General features: G+C 41.0%; 2 protein-coding genes across 2 annotated transcripts; both read right to left on the bottom strand.

The window, feature by feature from the left end:
* Window positions 1-267: 267 nt before the first annotated feature.
* Window positions 268-1,702, bottom strand: LOC132893301 (protein CutA homolog). The gene has a single exon (XM_060932296.1). It carries the CDS (start codon window positions 1,194-1,196, stop codon window positions 810-812), a length of 387 nt encoding a protein of 128 aa, XP_060788279.1. The 5' UTR covers window positions 1,197-1,702; the 3' UTR covers window positions 268-809.
* Window positions 1,668-13,577, bottom strand: LOC132893298 (tumor necrosis factor receptor superfamily member 14-like). Its single transcript, XM_060932291.1, has 9 exons — window positions 13,025-13,577; window positions 6,950-7,039; window positions 6,264-6,389; window positions 6,016-6,165; window positions 2,940-3,024; window positions 2,657-2,808; window positions 2,438-2,491; window positions 1,842-1,900; window positions 1,668-1,757 (listed from the first exon to the last, which is right to left on the bottom strand). Exons 1-8 carry the CDS (start codon window positions 13,062-13,064, stop codon window positions 1,875-1,877), a joined length of 723 nt encoding a protein of 240 aa, XP_060788274.1. The 5' UTR covers window positions 13,065-13,577; the 3' UTR covers window positions 1,668-1,757; window positions 1,842-1,874.
* Window positions 13,578-22,817: the final 9,240 nt, after the last annotated feature.

Genomic DNA, 22,817 nt, shown 5'->3' with positions numbered 1-22,817 from the left:
CGTGATAAAAGTTGAACTTTATGGTTGCCGGCAGTGAGTGTCACTTGTGTGCCATCATGTGTAATGCGCTTTGTGGGTTTGCTTTGTGTGTGTGTGCGCGCGCGCGCCCGTTCGTGTGAGAGTGCGTGACAATTTTTGCCCCCCCGACGCAAAAGTCAAACTCCGCCTATGACCTTCATGTTCCAGATCCAGAGGATGTTAGCGAACAGAAGTAAACAATAAGAATCCTAAAGATGCAGGAGACATCAAAACAAGTTCAGGACAAAGTTCTGTAAAAGGATCAATCAGGGTTTAATTGTTAAAAAAATAGAATGTCCTGTGCAGCACCATCAAACCCATTCTTAAAAATGGAAACAATAGAGCACAATACCACTGTGCCTCAAGGAGTTTCTTAACCAGTAAAAAGGGCAACAGTAAGAGAAGCCTCTTAAAAAAAAAAGGAAAGAAATCAATTTCTGCTTTTGTAGAGCTGATGGTTTGCTAAGTGTGACGCCCCAGCTTGCCTGTGCTGGGTTCGTCACGTTTCCAGTTCCGTTTGCCAGTGTTATTGGCTCTGTGTTGTGTCTGTCTTTGGCCTTTTTTTTTTTTTTACAGCAAGCGGCATCTTTTTTATTAAAGTGAAACAAGTTATTTCAGGTCAAAGCTGCACATTATTGGTGCTGCTGGTTGTTCTGCTCACATTTTTATATCAGAAAATAATAAAAATAAGGAGATTGATTCCTCCTTCATGAACACACAGAAATAACCAGCATTTTTTCTTTCAGGATCTTGTGGAGAATTTCTTTCATCCTGTCTGTGATTTTGCTCATTTATTCAGGCACAATGTCTCCAATCCACTTCAGGTAGGGAGGGTTCCCCTGATCGATGGGCAAACTAATGACCTCGGCCACTTCGTACGGATGATTGGACCGAACATATTCAGCGAGGGCAGAGATCTTTGTCGTCCTCGTCTTAATCATCAGCAGCAGCACTTCACTGTCCTCTTCGATCTTTCCTTGCCATTCATATACTGATGTGATTTTGGGCACGATGTTCACGCAGGCTGCCAGTTTCTTCTCCACTATCCCTCTGGCCAGGTCTTTGGCCACGGTGTCATTGGGGCAGGTGACAAAGGCTGCAGAGTGAGTCCCGGATGAATACGCTTCAGTCGCCATGGAGAACGCACGCAATCCCACAGTCCTCAGCAGCGGGAGCATCAACACACTCAGGAACACTGTCACACAGAAAGCTCTTAAGAGTCTTCCTTGCACTGTCTCTGCAGATGGCAGTCCAAACTGCACTGCCTCTTCCAACGGGCTCTTCTTCTTCTTCCTGTCTTTGGCCTGCAGGGGGAGCTTGCAGTCCTAGTGACGTAGGCTAATTGATGGCGTGATTGGGAGGTGGAGAAGTATAGGCTTGGCAGTCTACCGGGGGTCTCTCCTACTCTCTCCTGGCTATATCGCGTTGGGGGCCAGAGCGGGCTGCGCTTGACCCTTTTGCTTTACTTTTGCAATCCACTTCATTATGCTGATATACACTACAGTTTTGCTTTATCTTTCATGCACTGACTTTTGTATATAGTTACTTTACTTTAATAAATGTCTTTTGTTAATTGTGCAATGGCGTGGTCTCCCCTTTATGTTGTGGCTGCCTTGAGCCAGGCGGGCATGACACACTGAAATAAATCCTTGTGGAGTAATTCACTTTTCTTTCAGATGCACAGTGTGTTCCTCATCAGTCACCTTGTAGCTGGTTGATCCACTTCCTCATTTTCTTCCCTAGAGGAAAGTAAATCACACTTACGTTCTATAGTATGAACCATCTTTATGCATTCATGATGAAACAGAAGAGGCAGCTCTTACTGTTTACTGGATGATGCTGCACATTCTAGAACTTCAGGATTTGTTTCCATTACAGGACTCTGTAAGCACAGAAAGAAGCAGCATTCAGAGATCTACAGACAGACGAGCCATCTAACCGAAACATGTAACCAGAACAAATCCAATAAGAACTACAGCTTTAAGTGAAGAGTAAAGATGGACGCTACATCAGCATAGTCCTATTATAATATTCAACATTTATATACGCTTATATGAAGGGAATCTCAGTTCCCATAATTTGACACTGAAGGTTACAATTCATCAGATTTAACTTCCCATCCATCAATCATCTATAGTGCTTATCCATCAGGGTCACAGGGGAAGATCAGCTTTAACTTTTAATTCATTATGGATATACTGGTATATGTGCATGATCAAGGGTTCTCAAAAGCCACTGCTTAAACTCTCCGCTGATCAACTCTGATAACATGGGGAACTTTAATTACAGCACATTAAAGAGCTACAGGCTGGATATGTTGTGACCCAAAACACTGTCAGGTTTTTACTGGACACTGGCTGTGAATTTGAAGAGTCTGCACTGTGCTTCTGTAAAACACAAAGGGGTCGAATAATAATACCTGCTGTAAGGTTTTTGTATAAAATATCAGCACTTCCTTTTAATCCTGTGTTACCTGCAAAACAAAACAATAATAGTGTAAAATATTAATATAAAGCAAACACTTGTTGCAATACAGTTATTACAGAATATATTATATTGATGCTTTAGGTGTCTGACCACATGGTATGTTTAATGATAATGAATTGATGCAGTGTTTAAAAACTTGAACATAACTCACAGTTCATTTTGCGCTTCAAAAATAAAACTAAAACTGTGGGTAAATATAAGACGAAAGCTGGTATGAGCCCATATCTTTTTCTTGTTGGTTTGCACTGAACATCTCTGATGGAAGTGCCTTCCTGAACCTCAACCTCATGTCTGACTGAACAGCTTGAAGGAAAAAGTAAATACACTTTTACAAAGAAAAAACCCCCACTCTGGTTAAAAGCAAAAGATGCAAAATAAAGATCCAAAATGGAAAACATGATATTATAACATCTCAAATACATTACATTACTTACTCAGTCCATTTTGTGCAGTTCACACCTTCAGGAGAATAAAATCCCAGTGGACAGGGCTCACAAACTGTATCTGAGGCCTTGGTTCCTGTAAATAAAGAGTTAAACATCAAAACATTTCATCCTCAAATACACTGTAATTTCCCTAGTGAAACATATAACATGTTTATAATAGGCCCATTTATCGATGTTTGTTTTTAAGGATGCCATGTTTCACAATCCTGCACCTCTGGGTTGGGGCATTTCTTTCACCTAACTTCCTTTATTATAAGATCTTTGTTGTTTTTGTTTCATCTGATGTTTTAACACTAACTTAGTCCAGATTTTCATGTTCTTAAAGTTTTCAGGCACCTACAGTTAGGCCCAGAAATATTTGGACAGTGACAGAATTTTCTAGCCTGGCAAGCCAGACTAAATGTGAATATTTAGTCTGGCCTCGATCCGTAGACATTTCCGACGGGGGTGGGTAGGGACAACCCGCTGTCTTTCAAACTGTCTCTGTGCGTATCGGCCAACGCTCTGACCAATCAGCGCAACAGTGACTGTGACGTAGTCAGAGCGACAGAAAGCAGTGGGGGAGGCCTTGAAATAAATAATTTTTCAAAATGTGTATTAATTAATAAACAGGTTCTAGATATTAAGAAGTTTGGAGATAATGACCACAAGTTTGGAGTCTGTACCACATACTTAACATACACTCATTTTTTTCAAGGGTTTGCTTAAACTGTTTTTGAGAGTTTTTATTTAGTGGTGTTTGGTGAAATAATTTCCCTTAAATTTAAAATAACGGGGAAATAAGAAACAATCAAAAAGTAATGTTTCAAAGCTGTTTATTAATTCTTCGTACTGCACAAACTAGCCCTATCCTTCTGGCTACGAGCGGAGCCAGCTGGTAGATCAGACTTTTGCCATAGCCGGTCGGGAAAACAGCGAAAACGTCCTTCCTGAAAAGGAATGAGCGGAGAGCCTCTTCCTGCTCATGTTTCAATGAAAACTCCAAGTCTAATTCTTCTAAAACTGATTCCAAAGCGGAGTCAAACGAGCGCTGTTCACTAACCGTAGCCATCTTTCCTGTTGTGCTTTCTCCAGCGTCGCGCAGCCTTGTCATCACTCCTGCAAAAGCCCGCCCAAAGAATCCAAACAAAAACCTTGCGTTGTGATTGGCGGGCACGATTTGATGCCCGGAGTGTTTTTGTTTATATGGTGCGAGGCTAGACCCATTCGCTAGGCAAAAATATTTTTGGCCGCTAGGCGGATGGGTCTAGTTTACTAGGCTAACAATTTTCATGATTTGGGCTCTGCATGCCACCACATTGGATTTGAAATGAAACAGCTGAGATGCAACTGAAATGCAGACTTTCAGGCTTAATTCAAGGTGTTGAACAAAAATATCCTATGAAACGTTTAGGAATTGCAACCAATTTTCCATAAAGTCTCCTCATTTCAGGGGCTCAAAAGTAACTGGACAAATTTACATTACTATAAATAACATGTTCATTTTTAATACTTTGTTGGGAATCCTTGGCAGGCAATGACTGCCTGAAGTCTGGAACCCATAGACATCACCAAACGCTGGGTTTCCTCCTTTGTGATGCTTTGCCAGGCCTTTACTGCAGCTGTCTTCAGTTGTTGCTTCTTTGCGGGTTTTTCTGCCTTAAGTTTTGTCTTAAGCAAGTGAAACGCATGCTCGATCGGGTTGAGATCTGGCGATTGACTCGGCCATTGGAGAATATTCCACTTCTTTGCCTTAAAAAACTCCTGGGTTGCTTTCATAGTATGTTTTGGGTCATTGTCCATCCGTACTGTGAAGCGCCGTCCAATCAACTTTGCTGCATTTGGCTGAATCGGAGAAGAAAGTATATCCCTATACACTTCAGAATTCATCCGGCTGCTTCTGTCTTCGGTCACATCATTAATAAACACTAGTGACCCAGTGCCACTGGAAGCCATGCATGCCCATACCATCACACTGCCTCCACCATGTTTTATAGATGATGTGGTGTGCTTTGGATCATGAGTCGTTCCAAGCCTTCTCCATAGTTTCTTCTTCCCATCATTCTGGTACAGGTTGATCTTAGTTTCATCTGTCCAAAGAATGCTGTTCCAGAACTGGGCTGGCTTCTTTAGATGTTTTTTTAGCAAAGTCTAATCTGGCCTTTCTATTTTTGAGGCTAATTAATGGTTTGCACCTTGTGGTGAACCCTCTGTATTTGCTCTCATGAAGTCTTCTCTTTATGATAGACTTGGATACTGACACACCTGCTTCCTGGAGAGTGTTTTTCACTTGGGTGGATGTTGTAAAGGGGGTTTTCTTCGCCATGGAAAGGATCCTGCAATCATCCACCACTGTTGTCTTCCATGGACATCCAGGCCTTTTTGAGTTCCCAAACTCACCAGTGCACTCTTTTTATAGCCCATGAAATAGCTTTTGAGTTAACTGTCCAATTACCTTTGAGCCCTTGAAAAAGAGGCAGATACATATTAAAGAGCTGTAATTCCTAAATCCTTCCTCCACTTTGGAGGTAAATACCTTCAAATTAATGCTGAGAGTCTGCACTTTAAGCTCATATTGAGTATATAACTGTATCTTGAATATGTTTTGGTAAACAGCTAAAATAACAAAACTTGTCAGTGTTCAAATATATATGGACCTGACTGTATATAAAATACTTTATAGAATTTGAGTGCTGTTGAGGCTCCTACTTTTCACTGCTTCACTCAAAGATCTGTGATATGTAGTGAAAACTCTTTAAGAGGTGTAAAATGCAGGAGCCTAGCCTCTTATTTTAGATACATTTTCCAATATTTCACCACACACCACTCCATAAGCATACCATTTTTTCATTGGAGTATGAAGTGGCTAGTTCAAAAGCACAATGTAAACACACATACTCGCATGAATTTCTGCCAGCTTTGTTGTTTGGTTGTTCCAATGTAAACAACCAAAGCCAGCATATTTAGGGGTCCTCTTTATGGCAGTGTTGTGGAATATCTATGCATGAAAGGCTACTGATTCAAGACTGGCCCCTTTTTCCAATGTGATGGTGATCAGAGGAAGGACTGAAGCTTTTGTACCCACCTGGAGCTTTTATATGTTGCCCAGGTTTACATTCACTGTGTTTCACTGCAAGAGCGCATTCTCCTTGTGAGTAGCGCAAACAGTAATATCCATCCAAGACCTCACAGACGGTATTCTTTGTTATGGTACAGTCTTGCAAAATAAAAAGACCTAGGATTTCAAAAGAATAACACAGATTAGAAAACCCTCAGATTAAGATTATTGAAACAAGAATTAAAGACTTAAGACATTGTCACAATGATATTTACCTGTGTCACAGGTTTTACATGGAAAACAGTTTGGAAGTCCATTCGGTTCATTCATGAATGTTCCTTTAGAACAAGGTTTACATTTTGTACTGTAATCACCAATACAGTCTTTTATAACCACTGTCCCTGCAGGACACACAGAAAATATTCACACACACACACACACACACACACACACACACACACACACACACACACACAGAGAGATATGAACTGTGATATTAACTGATGAGGACAGATACATGAATGCGTTCACCATAAAAAGCTCTTCATCAAATCATCTTTTTCAGACCTTTAAAAAGTAGCTAGCATGAGTTAAGCCAAAACACAATTTTGCTTTACCTATATCGAAGTGTCATCAGACCAGATAACCTTTTTTTTTTAACTATCAGTGCCAGTACAGTGACACAGCTTTGCTACCTCATGTTGGTTAAATGGATTAGCAACTCTAAATCGCCTGTACATGTTAATGTGATGCCCTGTGACAGACTGGCATCGCACCCAAGGTGTATCCCTGCCCTACACCCAATGTTCTTGTGATAGGCTCTGGATCCACCACAACCCTGGCCACGATAAAGCAGTTACTGAAGATGAATTAATTATTTTTACTGCCTAACAACTTTATACCTGTTATTTAGTTTTACTTTCTATTATTAGTCAATTACTCAAGTATCACCATGTCATACCTGTAGAACACATCGGACAACATTCTCCAGCTGTTGATCGATATTCACCTTTCCCGCAACCGGCTCCATATGTAAGGAGAGCAGAAACACCTGTTTGAAGATAAAACAAATCGTTTTTTTCATGTACTTTCCAAGCTAGTAAAAGCTGGAATGATGGTTTAAGTCCAGACACAAACATAAGCTACAACTACACTTATGGAGGCCCCGCCTATTAAGATTTATTTACCTTTCACATTATTTCAATTCTTGAATTTGAATGAACCTACACAAATAACATTTTTAAAAATGAACAAAATCTGAAACTCTTATTGTGAAACCCTTCTTATACAACTAGATAACACCAATGCACCTAGTTGTACTGTGATGTAAAACATATGTTGTGACATTATTGTGAGCTAGAAGTACAGCTTATTTGATTGACAAGTTGCTGAAACGCACCATTCTGCATGTTTGTATGACACGAATACACAGCTTACTGATGCCAATCATTAGGGAAAACAAGAAGCTTCTTGTTCTTCTGATTGTTAAAATGATTATTATAAAAGGAGAACATGGTGGCATAGTGATGAATCCAGTCACTGGGGGTGCATAAACGTACTCTTGGTGCTGGTCCAAAGCCCGGATAAATTGGAGAGGGTTGCGTCAGGAAGGCCATCTGGCGTAAAACTGTGCCAAATCTAACATGTGGATTGAAAAAAGAAATACAATACCGGATCGGTTGGGGCCCGGGTTAACAACGACCGCCTCCGGTACTGTTGGTCAACAGGGTGCCAGTGGAAAGTATGCTACTGTTGTGTCAAAATGGAGAAGAAGAAAGAGAGGGGGGAGGTGTGTTAGGAGAGACCATGAAAGATGGAAGGGAAGGAGCTTAGAATTGAGGGTAGGAACACTGACTGGCAGAGCGAGAGAGTTAGCAGGTATGACGGAAAGAAGGAAGTTGGACATTTTGTGTGTGCAGGAGATGAGGTGGAAAGGAAGCAGGGCCAAGAACATTGGAGGTGGATGCAAGTTGTTTTATTCTGGAGTCGATGGAAAGAAAAATGGTGTTGGTATTGTTTTGAGGGGAGAGTTGGTCAAGCGTGTGATTGATATGAAGAGGGTGTCAGATAGAGTGATAGGCATGAAGTTGGAGATTCAAGGAGTGGTAATCAATGTTGTGTGCGCGTACGCCCCACAGGTTGGATGTGAGAATGCAGAGAAAGAGTCTTTCTGGAAAAAGATGGTTGAAGTGGTAGAAAGTATACCAAGGGAGGAGCATGTGCTGATAGGAGCAGATTTCAATGGACATGTTGGCGAGGGAAACGGAGGAGATGAGGACGTGATGGGCAGATATGGTGTAAGAGACAGAATTGTGGAAGGGCAAATGGTGGTTGATTTTTGCTAGGGTGGTCATCGGAAAGGAGGAAGGAAGACATGGTGGTGGAACAAAGAAGTGTAGGAAATTATAAAAGAGAAGAGGCTAGCCAAGAAGAACTGGGACGATCAGAGAGATGAGGAAAGCAGGCAGTTATACAGAGAGACGAGACAGAAGGCAAATAGAGCTGTTGCGAAGGCAAAAGCAGATGCATACCAGGAGTTGTATGAAAGACTGGAGACCAAAGAAGGAGAGAGAGACCTGTACAGACTAGCTAGGCAGAGAAACAGGGACGCGAGGGATGTACAGCAGGTAAGAGTGATGAAAGATGTAAATGGAAATGTGCTGACAAACAAAGAGAGTGTATTAAGAAGGTGGAAAGAGTACTTTGAGGATTTATTAAATGAGGAGAATCCAAGAGAGAAAAGGTCAGATTCGTTGGAGACAGCAAATCAGGAAGCAGAGTTGGTTAGTAAGGATGAGGTGAGGGCAGCCATGAAAAGAATGAAGACTGGGAAAGCAGTCGGACCAGACGGTATCCCGATTGACGCTTGGAGATGTTTGGGTGAGATGGCTGTGGAGTTCCTAACGAGATTGTTTAATAAGATCTTAGAGAATGAGAAAATGCCAAATGAATGGAGAAAGAATGTGCTAGTCCCAATATACAAGAATAAGGGAGATCTGCAGAGCTGCAGTAAATACAGAGGGATAAAATTGATGAGCCACACCATGAAGTTATGGGAAAGGGTATTGTAGGCGAGATTGAGAAGAGGGGTAGCAATCTGCGAACAACAATACGGGTTTATGCCAAGGAAGAGCACATCGGATGCAATTTTTGCTTTAAGAATGTTAATGGAGAAATACAGGGAAGGCCAGAGAAAGCTACATCGTGTGTTTGTAGACCTGGAGAAGGCATATGATAGAGTGCCGAGAGATGAGTTATGGTATTGTATGAGAAAGTGTGGAGTGAATGAGAAGTATATTAGAGTGGTGCAAGACATGTATGAGAACAGTGAAACAGTAGTGAGGTGTGCAGTTGGAACGACTGAATGGTTCAAGGTGAAGGTGGGACTCCATCAAGGATCTGCTTTGAGTCCTTTCTTGTTTGCCATAGTGATGGATAGCTTGACAGACGAAGTGAGGCAAGAGTGGAACAAGATGTCTGCGGATGATATTGTGATATGTGGTGAGAGTAGAAAGGAGGTTGAGCTGGGCTTGGAGAGATGGAGGTATGCATTGGAATAAAGAGGAATGAAGGTGAGCAGTAGCAAAACAGAATACATGTGCATCAATGAGAATGGGGATGAGAGTGTAGTGAAGATGCAAGGAGTAGATGTAAAGAAGGTTGGTGAACTCAAGTACCTGGGGTCAACTGTGCAGGAAAATGGGGGCTGCGATAGTGAGGTGAGAAAGCGAGTGCAGGCAGGGTGGAGCAGTTGGAGAAGGATTTCTGGAGTCATTTGTGATAGGAAAGTCCCAGTGAAAGGTAAGATGTATAAGGCAGTAGTGAGACCAGCTGTGATGTATGGATTGGAGACCGTACCCTTAACGAAGAGACAGGAGGCAAAGTTGGAGGTGGCGGAGTTGAGGATGTTGAGGTTTGCAATGGGAGTGACAAGGTTGGACAGGATAAGGAACGAGCACATCAGAGGGACAGCACATGTGGAGAGCTTGGGAATTAAGCTAAGAGAGATGAGACTGAGACGGTATAGGCACATCCTGAGAAGAGGTGCAGAGCATGTTGGAAGGAGAATGTTGAGGATGGAGCTGCCAGGCACACGAAAACAAGGAAGGCCAAAGAGGAGATACATGGATGTGGTAAGAGAGGACATGAAAGTGGCAGGTGTGGTAGAGAAGGATGTGGAAGACAGGGAGCAATGGAGACGAAAGATCTGCTGTGGCGACTCCTAATCGGGAGCAGCCAAAAGAAGAAGAAGGTGGTGTAGTGATGCTTCACAGCTCCAGATTCCCTGATCGATCCTGAGCTCTCGCTAGTGGCTGTGTGCAGTGTCTGTGCATGCACTCCCCATGTCTGTGTGTTTGTTCTTCTCACCTCCAGAAAACATTAGAGTAGGTGGACCAAGTTCTCTTAACTGCCCCTAGGTATGAATGTGTGTGCATGATGCAGTGTAATTATATGATGTCCTGTCCACGGTAGAATCCTGCCTCATGCTTAGTGTTCCTAGAATAGGGTCTGGATCAACCGCCACCCTGACCAAGATAATGCAGTTAATAAAGATGGATGGGTTAATGCATGAATTCATTCTTATTTACTGAATAACACTGCGACCCTGTAGAACAGGATAAAGCGGCTAGAGATAATGAGATGAGATGAGAGACATTCAGTGAATAATACTGAAAAGGTTTTCCAGGTTATGAAGAAGTGAAGCAAAGTATCCCACAGTGTATTAGTATGCCACACTAATGATGTCGTGATAGAAAAACAAACAAACAAACAAACAAACAAACAAACAAACAAACCCACACCCCACAGGGTGTGCTTTAAGCTGGCAGTGCAGCACAGATGATGTAAAGAGGATATGCAGTAGAGGACATCAACTCCTCTCCACCTCTATAACCTACTTTCTGGACCACCGCCTGTGATCCGCCTACACACTGTAATAACAGCCTAAACACAGTAAGTTTCAAAACATCTGCATGAGTTTCTGATGCTGTGGAATTATTAACATTTCAAGATTAAATTAAATTAAATAAAATGTTGCGAGAAGGAGAAGTATGAGATGAGTTCTGGAGAACATGGTGGTGATCTTGGGATCTTACTGTCTGTAGCTGTGAGGCGCCATTTGTCTTGGACAAATATAAATGAAACTATATATACACTACAGCACCAGGTAGCCTGCCGGGAGCCTGGGAGGTGCCCGCGATAGATGTTCTAAAAATAGCCAGTGACTACTGCACTGTTCAAATCATATTTGGTCATTTAAAAAAAACACACACACACACATATATATATATATATATATATATATATATATATATATATATATATAGTGTCTCAAGGCATCTTAAAACATGAAAAAATTATATATATATAGCTAACTACATAGTCAATAAATAAATAACTGGCCCCATTCACTGCTAAAGTAATTACTTGAAACAAATTATTATTATAGTATTAAGACATTTAATTTTAAATCACACTTGGATAACCCATGTGTAGTAATATAAAAAGTATTTTTGTTCATAAAGTAGGAAAGAAAAAATTAAATAAATGATTTGTGGTAATTAAAAACAAGATATTTAAAGAATACTTGGAATATTCAATCATAAAATAAATTGATTTCAAAAGATAGAGCAAAGAAAAACTCAGTCAGCATGAAATAACCTGGAAAATGAAATGCGGGTCATTTTTGACCCATGTTGTGCATTAGAAGGGGTGTGCATATGTTTTGCATCAAAGGGTTAAAAAAAAAATTACAAAACCTCAGCTCTGACAAAAAGTAATCTAAAATCGTCCACTGTTTCATTGGTTGTTTTCTGAAATAGTGTTCTTGATCCTCTAATATAAATGTACTGATTTCATAATTTCAAATCACAGTCTAGTTCTTATCCGCGTTATTGCCGTAGCATAATCGTCCCCATTTTTCTGTGCAAATTTTTCGGCTAGGTTCTTAAGGAACATTTGGTATTCGGTTCCCATGCCTCCATTGGTTCCAAAAACCAGGGGTGTGAAGGTACCCATTTCTACATTGAGGATTCTTTGTTGGTATTTTCTTTTCTTTTCGTTCTCTTGTTCTTTGAAAATCTCCGATGTATGCTTTTTCTGGTTACTTTGAGAGTTTACATGCGTTACATGGATGTCAAAGAATGCTGTAACTCCCCTGGTCCAGAAACCTCCAGCCTTTATATCGAGTCGGGCTTCAGGACTTCTACTGGTGAACTTCAGATCAAAACCTTCGTTGTCTAGTGGGATAAGTCTCGGTTCTGCCTCTACGTCATTACAGACTTTACCAAGTAGTGTCGTCAAAAGGTCGCGAATACCATCATGTCTTTGAGCCACGAAGCCCCCTCTTTTGCAAGATAAGGCATGGTTGACAGAGAAACTTGCTCCACAAGTACAAAAACTTGGAAGGTCAGGTAATGTGAGGTTGTAGCGCAGCTATGTAACAGCAATTAATTGCAGTGAGAATATTGGAATTTTTTGTGCGTATAATTCTAAAAGAGGGCAAATGTACTTTCCCAACATGAGATTACAAGAAACAAAATATGTTCATTATTAGCATTATTAACTTATTAGCATTAACTAATAAGGGTTAGCATAAATTAAACTTTGGAATTTGAAAAAAATTTGGTAATTCCTAACAGTATTGATATGTTGAGATTATGATTATTCATAATTAAAATTGTTAAAATGCCAGTTTCTATTCCTTGATTGTTGTTAATTAAAAGCAAATAACCCTCCATGGTCTTATTTTAAAAGGGATGTTAAGCCTTTTATTTATTTTAAGTAAATTATTTTGAATGACTAGCCCTCCTTCGGGGAGCCCTCAGTCCCAGAAAAGTTGGAGACCAACTGCACTACAGTATAACTGCAGTGGAAACATTTTCTCCCTTTAGAATGAAGTTTGGTGTTTGTCTTTTGCATTAAATTGGGCGGTAGTACACTTTACTAGTTCATATAAAAATAAAGTAATGAATTTTAACTCCGTGTTCTGAATAAACAGTAGCTGTAATGTGAGCAGGTCTCACACGCTGCTTACCGAATATGTACAAACCAAGTGCCAGAAACGTGGACTTCATTATTCTGCAAAACACAGAGTCAGAACAATGCAGTAGAACTGGTTCACAGTATGGATATGGACTGCCGCTGTTCTTCTCTGGCACTCATCCTAGACTACACCCGAACCTCCTGCTGCTGTCCTCCATTTTCTTCTGTTGTTGAGTTAAATGTTTTTTCTCTCAATCCGTGTTTCGATCGAACCACTATACTTTCTAACTTATTTTAGTTTTTAGTAGAAATACCGTAGATTACTCAGACATCTTTAATTTCCTTATTATTCATAAAAAAGAGTGTATCGATACCAAGGTGTGTATCGGAATCGAATCGATACTAGCGTGATGAGATCGATACTTTCGTCGCAGTTTCTCTTCAATACGTCCAGTAAATTATACTCGAATTTACTCAGAGTTCATGCGAACGTCGTTTCTCTCTAAATCTGTCTGTGTAAACAGCGCACCTCTCTCTCTCTCTCTGTCTCTCTCTGCCGTTCGCACCTTGCCCCTCCCTGCTCTCTCTCTCTGCCGCTTGCACCTTGCCCCTCCCTGCTCTCTCTCTCTCTGCGGCTCGCACCTTGCCCCTCCCTGCTCTCTCTCTCTCTCTCTCTCTCTGCCGCTCGCACCTTGCCCCTCCCTGCTCTCTCTCTCTCTCTGTCTCTCTCTCTGCTGCTCGCACCTTGCCCCTCCCTGCTTTGTCGGAGAGCGGAGAGTCAGAGCGCTGACTGAGAGCAGGCCGTGATGGCGGAGAGAAAGAGAAGCGCTGTGTAGACATTATTCACTGCAGTTGACGAATGCCACATGTGATCTGTGCAGAAAAGTTATTCGCTACTGTGGTAACACCACCAATTTATTTAAACATATTAAAGCAGTTCACCCCAGAGAGAACACTGAACTGCAAAAAAAGTTGTGGGGGGGGAGATCCCCAAACCCAGGCCAGACCTCCCCAAACCCAGGCCAGACCTCCGACGCAGAGACAGAGGTCTCTGGAAGAGACTCTTCAACCCAAAACTCAGGAATATCCAGGTAATCTCCAGCATAAAGTAATATTTTCACAGCGTAATTGGTGATCAGAGATGCAATTTCAGCAGACTAATTAAACTATTATCATATATTCAGCCAGTTGAAAAAAAAAATTAGTGGTTTTACTGAAACTAAAAAAAATATACACAAAGATATACATCTCAAAACTGAAATATGAATATGGCTGAATATAAAAACCCTTTTGTGTTAACTGCTGAAGGAAAAATAGTATTCCTATTTAGGCTACATGCAGATTACAGTTACAGAATTAATTATCTTAATCATTTTGTTATGTCACCTAATTCACAAAGAGCCATGGATATCACAAAGAGCATTGCCAAGATGATCGTGAAGGACCTACAACCCCTCTCTGTGGTTGAACAGGAGGGTTTTAAGAGTTTAATCAAGACGCTTGATCCCCGCTACAGAATTCCAAGTAGGAAATTTTTCACGGGAGAGAAAATACCTTCAATGTATGAAGAGTGTCGCTCAAAAATAAGAAAATGTCTGGATGCTCCTGACAGTGCTGTATTGACCACTGATATGTGGACATCAAGAGCCACAGAGGCTTATTTAACTGTCACTTGCCATATTATTGCTGAAAACTGGCAAATGCAAGCATATGCGCTAGAAACCAGTAGTTTCTCAGGAAAGCACAGTGCTGATAATATTTGCTCGGAATTAAAAAGAATCACACATGAATGGGGCATAACTGCCAAAATTCAGGCTGTGGTCACGGATCTCATCTCATCTCATCTCATTATCTCTAGCCGCTTTATCCTTCTACAGGGTCGCAGGCAAGCTGGAGCCTATCCCAGCTGACTACGGGCGAAAGGCGGGGTACACCCTGGACAAGTCGCCAGGTCATCACAGGACTGTGGTCACGGATAATGCTGCCAATGTGGTTGCTGCTGTACACAGAGCAGGTTGGGCACATTATCCATGTTTTGCACACACCCTTAATCTGGTAGTGAAAGAGTCCATTAAGACCCTCCCTGAGCTTCTCGACATCCAACACAGATGCAGTGCTATTGTAGCTTTTTTCCATCACAGCACAAGAGCAACAGAGAAGCTCAAAGAAATACAGAAACAATTGAAGTTCCCAGAGCACAAACTGATCCAATCAGTTGAAACACGCTGGAACTCTGTATTTTACATGTTTGAGAGACTTTGTGAGCAAAAGGAAGCAGTGACCACCGTACTTTGCCTTCTTGGCAAGAGCTCACTGTGCTTGAGTGAAGAGGATTGGTCCATGGTTCGTCTCTCCCTTGATGCCTTGAGACCATTTGAAGAAGTCACGAGGGAGCTATCATCTGAAAAACACGTGTCAGTTTCAAAGGTGATCCCCCTGGTAACATTACTTCTTAGATCAGCTGCATCTCATGAGGCCCAAGGCAGCAAGCTAGCTGCTGTGCTGTCAGCACAGTGCCAGCACCGTTTCAGGAATATTGAAACCCACTATGGTCACAGTACCAGCACCTACCTGGACACAAGATTTAAAAACTTTGGGTTCCGGGACATGGCAAATGTTAACACAGTGAAAAAAAAAACTTGTTGCTGAAATGCAGTCACTGAGCCAGTCCTCAGTCTATTCAGAATCAGATCCTCAACCTAGCACAAGCTCTGCCACCAGCACTACCTCACACTACCCTGCAGGAGCTTCTCCATCCCCAGCTGCAGCAAAAGGCGGGATATGGACAGAGTTTGACACTCAAATCCTGGAATCGCAGCAGCATCGCACAGCTGGCAGTGATGTGACTATTGAAATGCGCCGGTACATGGAAGAGAAGCCAATTCCATGGGATGGAGACCCACTTCTTTGGTGGAAAATGAATGAACCTACATTTCCCTCTCTGAGCAAGATTGCAAAAAAACATCCGGGAGTAATTGCAACATCCGTACCTGCAGAAAGGATTTTCTCTAAGGCGGGACAGTTAATAACTCAGAGAAGAAGTGCAATAAAAGGGAAGAATGTAAACATGTTACTGTTCCTGAACAAAAACCTTTAAATCTGTTATCAACATGGGAACAGAGCCAAAAGGGCACCTCAAGGGATACGTCCTTGGAGGGCTTTGTGAGCAAAGAGCCAAAGGTTACGAGCCACTCGTAATTTACACCTGATTTGCACTACTGACTTTATTTTTCACACATATTTGCGTGCAATGGAAGGTATTTTTTTGTGTTGTTTATATTGTTATATTTATATTTATTACATTGTTGCTTTTGTTTACTTATTTTGCACTACTGACTTTGTTACTTTATTACTGACTTTATTTTTCACAAATATTTGCATGCAATGGAAGGTATTTTTTGTGGTGTTGTTGACATTGTTATATTTATATTTTTGTTACATTGTTGCTTTTTTGTTATTTTGCACTAGTGACTTTTTTCTTAAACAATTTTGTGTAGCAGAAGGTGATAAGGGAATTATTTTATTATTAATATACTGTTACATTGTTTTATATTGTTGTAGTTAGTTAATAATTTTTTTTTATTTGCCTAAAATCTTTGTCCTGTGTTTTATCATACTCATAATCAACTAAAAAAGGCAAAATCACAAAATTATTCAATGATCATAACATTTCAAGTAAAAAGTATGGGTATCGGTGATACTAGCCCTGTATTTACTTGGTATCGGATCGATACCCAAATTCCCAGTATCGCCCACCCCTATTATCCATAAAAAACGATACTCGTTGTCGTCAGAGACCGGCCCGGAAGGGGCGGAGCCTCCTTTTAGGGGGAAAAGGAGGCTCCTTATTAGTTAAAGGAACACTTCGACGTTTTTAAACTGGAAATGATTTTCAAATCTTTTTCAATTCATGCAGAACTTGTGAAGAAGTCTATTTTTAAAGTAATGCCCAAATATTTATCTGATTACGACAATATGAAGAGTGTCTGACAACATGGAAAGAATTCTTTTTGTAAACATCAGAAAAACAGCCCCTGACTACAGGTCTTAATCATCAGTATATTAGTTTAGGATAAACCGGTTACAGTGGTGCTTAAAAGTTTGTGAACCCTTTAGAATTTTCTATATTTCTGCATAAATATGACCTAAAACATCATCAGATTTTCACACAAGTTCTAAAAGTAGATAAAGAGAACCCAGTTAAACAAATGAGGCAAAAAATATTATACTTGGTCATTTATTTATTGAGGAAAATGATATTACATATCTGTGAGTGGCAAGAGTATGTGAACCTTTGCTTTCAGTATCTGGTGTGACCCCCTTGTGCAGCAATAACTGCAACTAAACGTTTCCGGTAACTGTTGATCAGTCCTGCACACCGGCTTGGAGGAATTTTAGCCCATTCCTCCATACAGAGCAGCTTCAACTCTGGGATGTTGGTGGGTTTCCTCACATGAACTGGTCGCTTCAGGTCCTTCTACAACATTTCAATTGGATTAAGGTCAGGACTTTGACTTGGCCATTCCAAAACATTAACTTTATTCTTCTTTAACCATTCTTTGGTAGAATGACTTGTGTGCTTAGGGTCGTTGTCTTGCTGCATGACCCACCTTCTCTTGAGCTGCAGTTCATGGACAGATGTCCTGACATTTTCCTTTAGAATTCACGGGTATAATTCGGAATTCATTGTTCCATCAATGATGGCAAGCCGTCCTGGCCCAGATACAGCAAAACAGGCCCAAACCATGATACTACCACCACCATGTTTCACAGATGGGATAAGGTTCTTATGCTGGAATGCAGTGTTTTCCTTTCTCCAAACATAATGCTTCTCATTTAAACCAAAAAGTTCTATTTTGGTCTCATCCGTCCACAAAACATTTTTCCAATAGCCTTCTGGCTTGTCCATGTGATCTTTAACAAACTGCAGACAAGCAGCAATGTTCTTTTTGGAGAGCAGTGGCTTTCTCCTTGCAACCCTGCCATGCACACCATTGTTGTTCAGTGTTCTCCTGATGGTGGACTCATGAACATTAGCCAATGTGAGAGAGGCCTTCAATTGCTTAGAAGTTACCCTGGGGTCCTTTGTGACCTCACCGACTATTACACACCTTGCTCTTGGAGTGATCTTTGTTGGTCGACCACTCCTGGGGAGGGTAACGATGGTCATATATGTCCTCCATTTGTACACAGTCTGTCTGACTGTGGATTGGTGGAGTCCAAACTCTTTAGAGATGGTTTTTTAACCTTTTCCAGCCAGATGAGCATCAACAACACTTTTTCTGAGGTCCTCAGAAATCTCCTTTGTTTGTGCCATGATGCACTTCCACAAACGTGTTGTGAAGATCAGACTTTGATAGATCCCTGTTCTTTAAATAAAACAGGGTGCCCACTCACACCTGATTGTCATCTCATTGATTGAAAACACCTGACTCTAATTTCACCTTCAAATTAACTGCTAAACCTAGGGGTTCACATACTTTTGCCACTCACAGATATGTAATATTGGATCATTTTCCTCAATAAATAAATGACCAAGTATAATATTTTTGTCTCATTTGTTAACTGGGTTCTCTTTATCTACTTTTAGGACTTGTGTGAAAATCTGATGATGTTTTCGGCAGAAATATAGAAAATTCTAAAGGGTTCACAAACTTTCAAGCACTACTGTAATTGCCAATTATTTTCCTGGATTGGTTACATGTACAGTTCTGACAAGGCATTCAGTCAATATCTGGGTCCATATTACAGTTAAAGTCTCCTCCTAGAATAATTTCCTAGGCCAGGATAAAAAAAAAAGTTATATAAAAAGGTTCTTCCTTGTTTGGGCCATAGATTGGAATAACAGGCTATTCTGCATTATAACTTGAGGAGAATATTCAAATAAATTAAAACATTTATTCAAACCTGAGGCAACATTAGCATTTGGTTAATATAACACACACACACACATGGGCGGCATGGTGGTGTAGTGGTTAGCGCTGTCGCCTCACACCAAGAAGGTCCAGGTTCGAGCCCCGTGGCCGGCGAGGGCCTTTCTGTGTGGAGTTTGCATGTTCTCCCCGTGCCCGCGTGGGTTTCCTCCGGGTGCTCCGGTTTCCCCCACAGTCCAAAGACATGCAGATTAGGTTAACTGGTGACTCTAAATTGACCGTAGGTGTAAATGGTTGTCTGTGTCTATGGTGGTGTTTACATTAGACCGTATCCGTCTTGTTTTCATCGCGGATGCACTGTCCGTGCACATTAAAACGCCGGGAAACGACTCCACAGGCGGAACAACTTGAATCCGCCAGGGCCCACGTATTCAACCCATTATGTATCTGATCCGGTGCTGTGTAAACATTGAGGAACGAGGATACGCTGTGCTGAGCTCTAGCTGACATCGTCATTGGACAACGTCACTGTGACATCCACCTTCCTGATTCGCTGGCGTTGGTCATGCTTTGCTTTGTCATTCTTAATGTTGTTCATGGTAAGATGCAAATACTGCCCATTGTGTAGTTATGATTGTCTTTAGGCTTGCCATCCTTCCACTTGCAAGTGGTGAGTGACTTGCACATGCCCGATATGCACTGGGATCACACACACAGCGGCTCAGTCCCGAATCACTGCTCGTGCGCTTCACTCGCGCGCTCTGTGAGCTGCGCAGGGCCGGAGTGCGCACCCTCCAGAGGGTACTCGCTGTTCAGGGCGGAGTGATTTGGAGCACAGGATGCCTGCGGAGCCGAGCCGCTGAGGAGGAATTTACACATTACACATTTACACATTTCAACTTACGTGCAGTCTAATTAGTCATGTGATTAGCGTATCCGTGTATTGGTGTTGCTGTGTGCACGCGAATCGTTTTAAAAACGTTAATCTGATGATCCGCTGATACGGTCTAATGTAAACACCACCTATGTGTCAGCCCTGTGAAACCCCTGCCTTTCGCCCGTAGTCAGCTGGGATAGGCTCCAGCTTGCCTGTGACCCTGTAGAAGGATAAAGCGGCTAGAGATAATGAGATGAACACACACACACAAAGTACAAGAATGTGTGTGTCTGTCTTTGTGGGAACAGTCACTGACAAAATGCATTCTTTATCCCCTTGCCCTAACCTTAACCATCACAATTAAATGCCTTACCCTAACTGAAACCTAATTCTAACCTGAACCCTAAAACTAAGTCTGAACCCTCAAACAGCCCTTTGAAGAAGTGAGGACCAGTCAAAATGTCCCCACTTCCCCAAAATGTCCTGACTCTGTTGGTTAAAAAATTAAAATAATAAAAAAGGTGTTCCTTTCCTCAATATGTACACTGTAAAACCCGATCAGGTCACTGAGCTCAAAAATTTTATTGAAACCGATTACGTAAAAATTTTTTTGGGGGGGCACGAGCGCCAGCAGGGGGTTTCGCCCGGGGAGTAAATCACTCTAGGATCGCCACAGTACCAGGCTACCAGCAGGCGGTCACATAACAATGTTACTGGTCTAAGAAAATAACAACAGAGCAGATTTAGCTATCTGTGTTTACTCTCTTTCGTCGACGTTCGCTGTGAATCATATCTAGAAACACTTAAAGGATGAGTCAACAGACGGCGAGGCGAGTATAGTTAGTTTTGAGACAAAGTGCGAACCTGAAAAATTATATCGATCAAGAATAGTGATCCGACACATGCATACACTTGTACTCATGTAAATTTACACGCGAAATAAAAATGACACCCAAACAAACCACAAATCAGTTTACCGATATTTTTTTTCCTTCCTGTGTGCCCATAGTCAGCTTATTTCCATGAGTTTGGAAAGCCGAAATCCATCAATAAACAAAGAAACTGGCGCTCGCATGTTTTGTTACATCTCCGTTTTCTTTCTGCATATTAGTTGCTTGTGCATTGAAAATAATCATATTCTAATATACAATTTGAACATAATTTGTAGGACTCACAGAGACCTGTACTTGTGTCTTGCTCCCCAAAATATGATATAGTATACTGCTGCACTACTATAATCAGGTCCAGGTCCGGACCTGGACCTGATCCTCTGGACCTGGACTTTCTGTACCGGTACCCACCCCTATGCGGAGCTCTTGAAATGGTTGTCAGGTGCATCTTCACTCCAGTCTCAGCCACTGTATTCTGTAACTCGTTCAGAGTGACTGTTGGCCTCACTGTAGCGTCCCTCACAATCTCCTGTCTTGTTTTTAAACTGAGTATTGAGGGAGGGCCTTGCCCAGGTAGTGTTGCTTCCATAGCTTCCATTTCCTCACTACTGATCCAACAGTGGTTACTGGGATGTCCAATCTCTAGAAACAATTTTACTTCCTCATCCTAAGTTATGAAATTCTGTTACCTTTTCTTTAACATCCTCATTTTACTCATTTCCTTCTGACTGACAGTCTCTTCACTGACAGTTCAGCTGAGGTGGCTTTTATCCAGAAAATGGAGGTTGTTTTGATTTTTCAAAGTAGAAAGCCAATTGTAAGTCAGTTGTATCCTTGTTAAGATAATATATTTCCAGCTTCTGGAACCTGAGGAAATATTTATGCAAACAACACTTTTTAGTTTTTGATATGTGTGCTGACCAATAATTATTTATGACTTGAAAATTCACTATAAGAAGACAAAGTCAAGGTAAGGGTGGGGGTGTTTGACTCATTTTGCAAGCTACTGGATATGAGCTGTTTCTTTTTATTAATGCAGCAGAACCTTTAAAACAGGGGTTCCCAAACTTTGCCATTAACAACTGACATTGTGAATTTTCTGTAACCCCAAGCCTTGACTATCCCCCTATTTTAAATGACAGATTTCTAATTTAGGATTAGTGTAACATTTAAACATTTTGAGTAACCTGTGTAAAATAAGTGGTAAAAAACAAAGAAATGTTCCTTGCACTGACTGACCAGCTGTGGCTCAACATGAAGTAACGCAACTTTACATTCAAAAGAATTTACTAATCTCAGAGATCCAACATACAGTACAGATCCAAAAACCAGACATATTTGAAGGCCATGTGAGAGGTTTATAAAATTTAAACACTAACAGGAAAACTACTGTTAAAGCTGTTATTACTCTATAATGGCACATAAGAATGTGATTTGAGAGATAACTGGTTTGTTTAGTGGGAGGAGACAGATGGTGAAATTTATCCATTTTTATTGCTAAACTATGATACTACTGTATGTTAGTATGGTCGTCTTCTTTCGTCTGCTCCTGTTACGGACACTGATGTTAGTTTCACAACCCGATGCTTTCATCAGTGTGTTTTGCTAAAAACCACTTTTGTGAAAAACCGCAGAGCAAGACAGACTACATATGTGGTAACCAGAGTATGTCTTGCTCTGCGGTTTTCCACAAAAGTGGTTTTAGCAAAACACACTGATGTTAGTTTCACAACCCGATGCTTTCTAGAAGAGATACAGTCATCACCCTGATCACTCTGAAACCGATTATTTTCCAATAATAGTACATTCTGTTACAAGTGTTTTGTTTCTCTTATTCCACAGCAATTTACCAATGCTAACAATTTTTATTTAACAAACCTTTTTTGTACGTTTTATCCTTTCATTTTAATGCTGTGCAATGTTCACAGAGCAAATTAGTTCCAGGTATCAATTACACAACAAAACAGTAGTTCCCTTACCAGCTTTTTTTAAAATTCTCATTAAAGAAAAAAAAAAGGGCAGACAATCCACAAAGCTCAAAGTCCTGTCCTACAGGCTTTCCCATGTCAGACTGAATTGTTAAAGAAAACATTCCTCAGAGAAACTGAACACACCAATGATTATACATGTTTTAATATCCATTTTTGTTCAGTCCTGCAATACAAAGTTCCTATGCAAGTTAAACAGATATTATTCAAGAAAAAA

Source organism: Neoarius graeffei, chromosome 10, assembly GCF_027579695.1.
Source record: "Neoarius graeffei isolate fNeoGra1 chromosome 10, fNeoGra1.pri, whole genome shotgun sequence".
NCBI lineage: Eukaryota > Metazoa > Chordata > Actinopteri > Siluriformes > Ariidae > Neoarius > Neoarius graeffei.
This window is presented reverse-complemented; position numbering and strand designations above follow the sequence as displayed.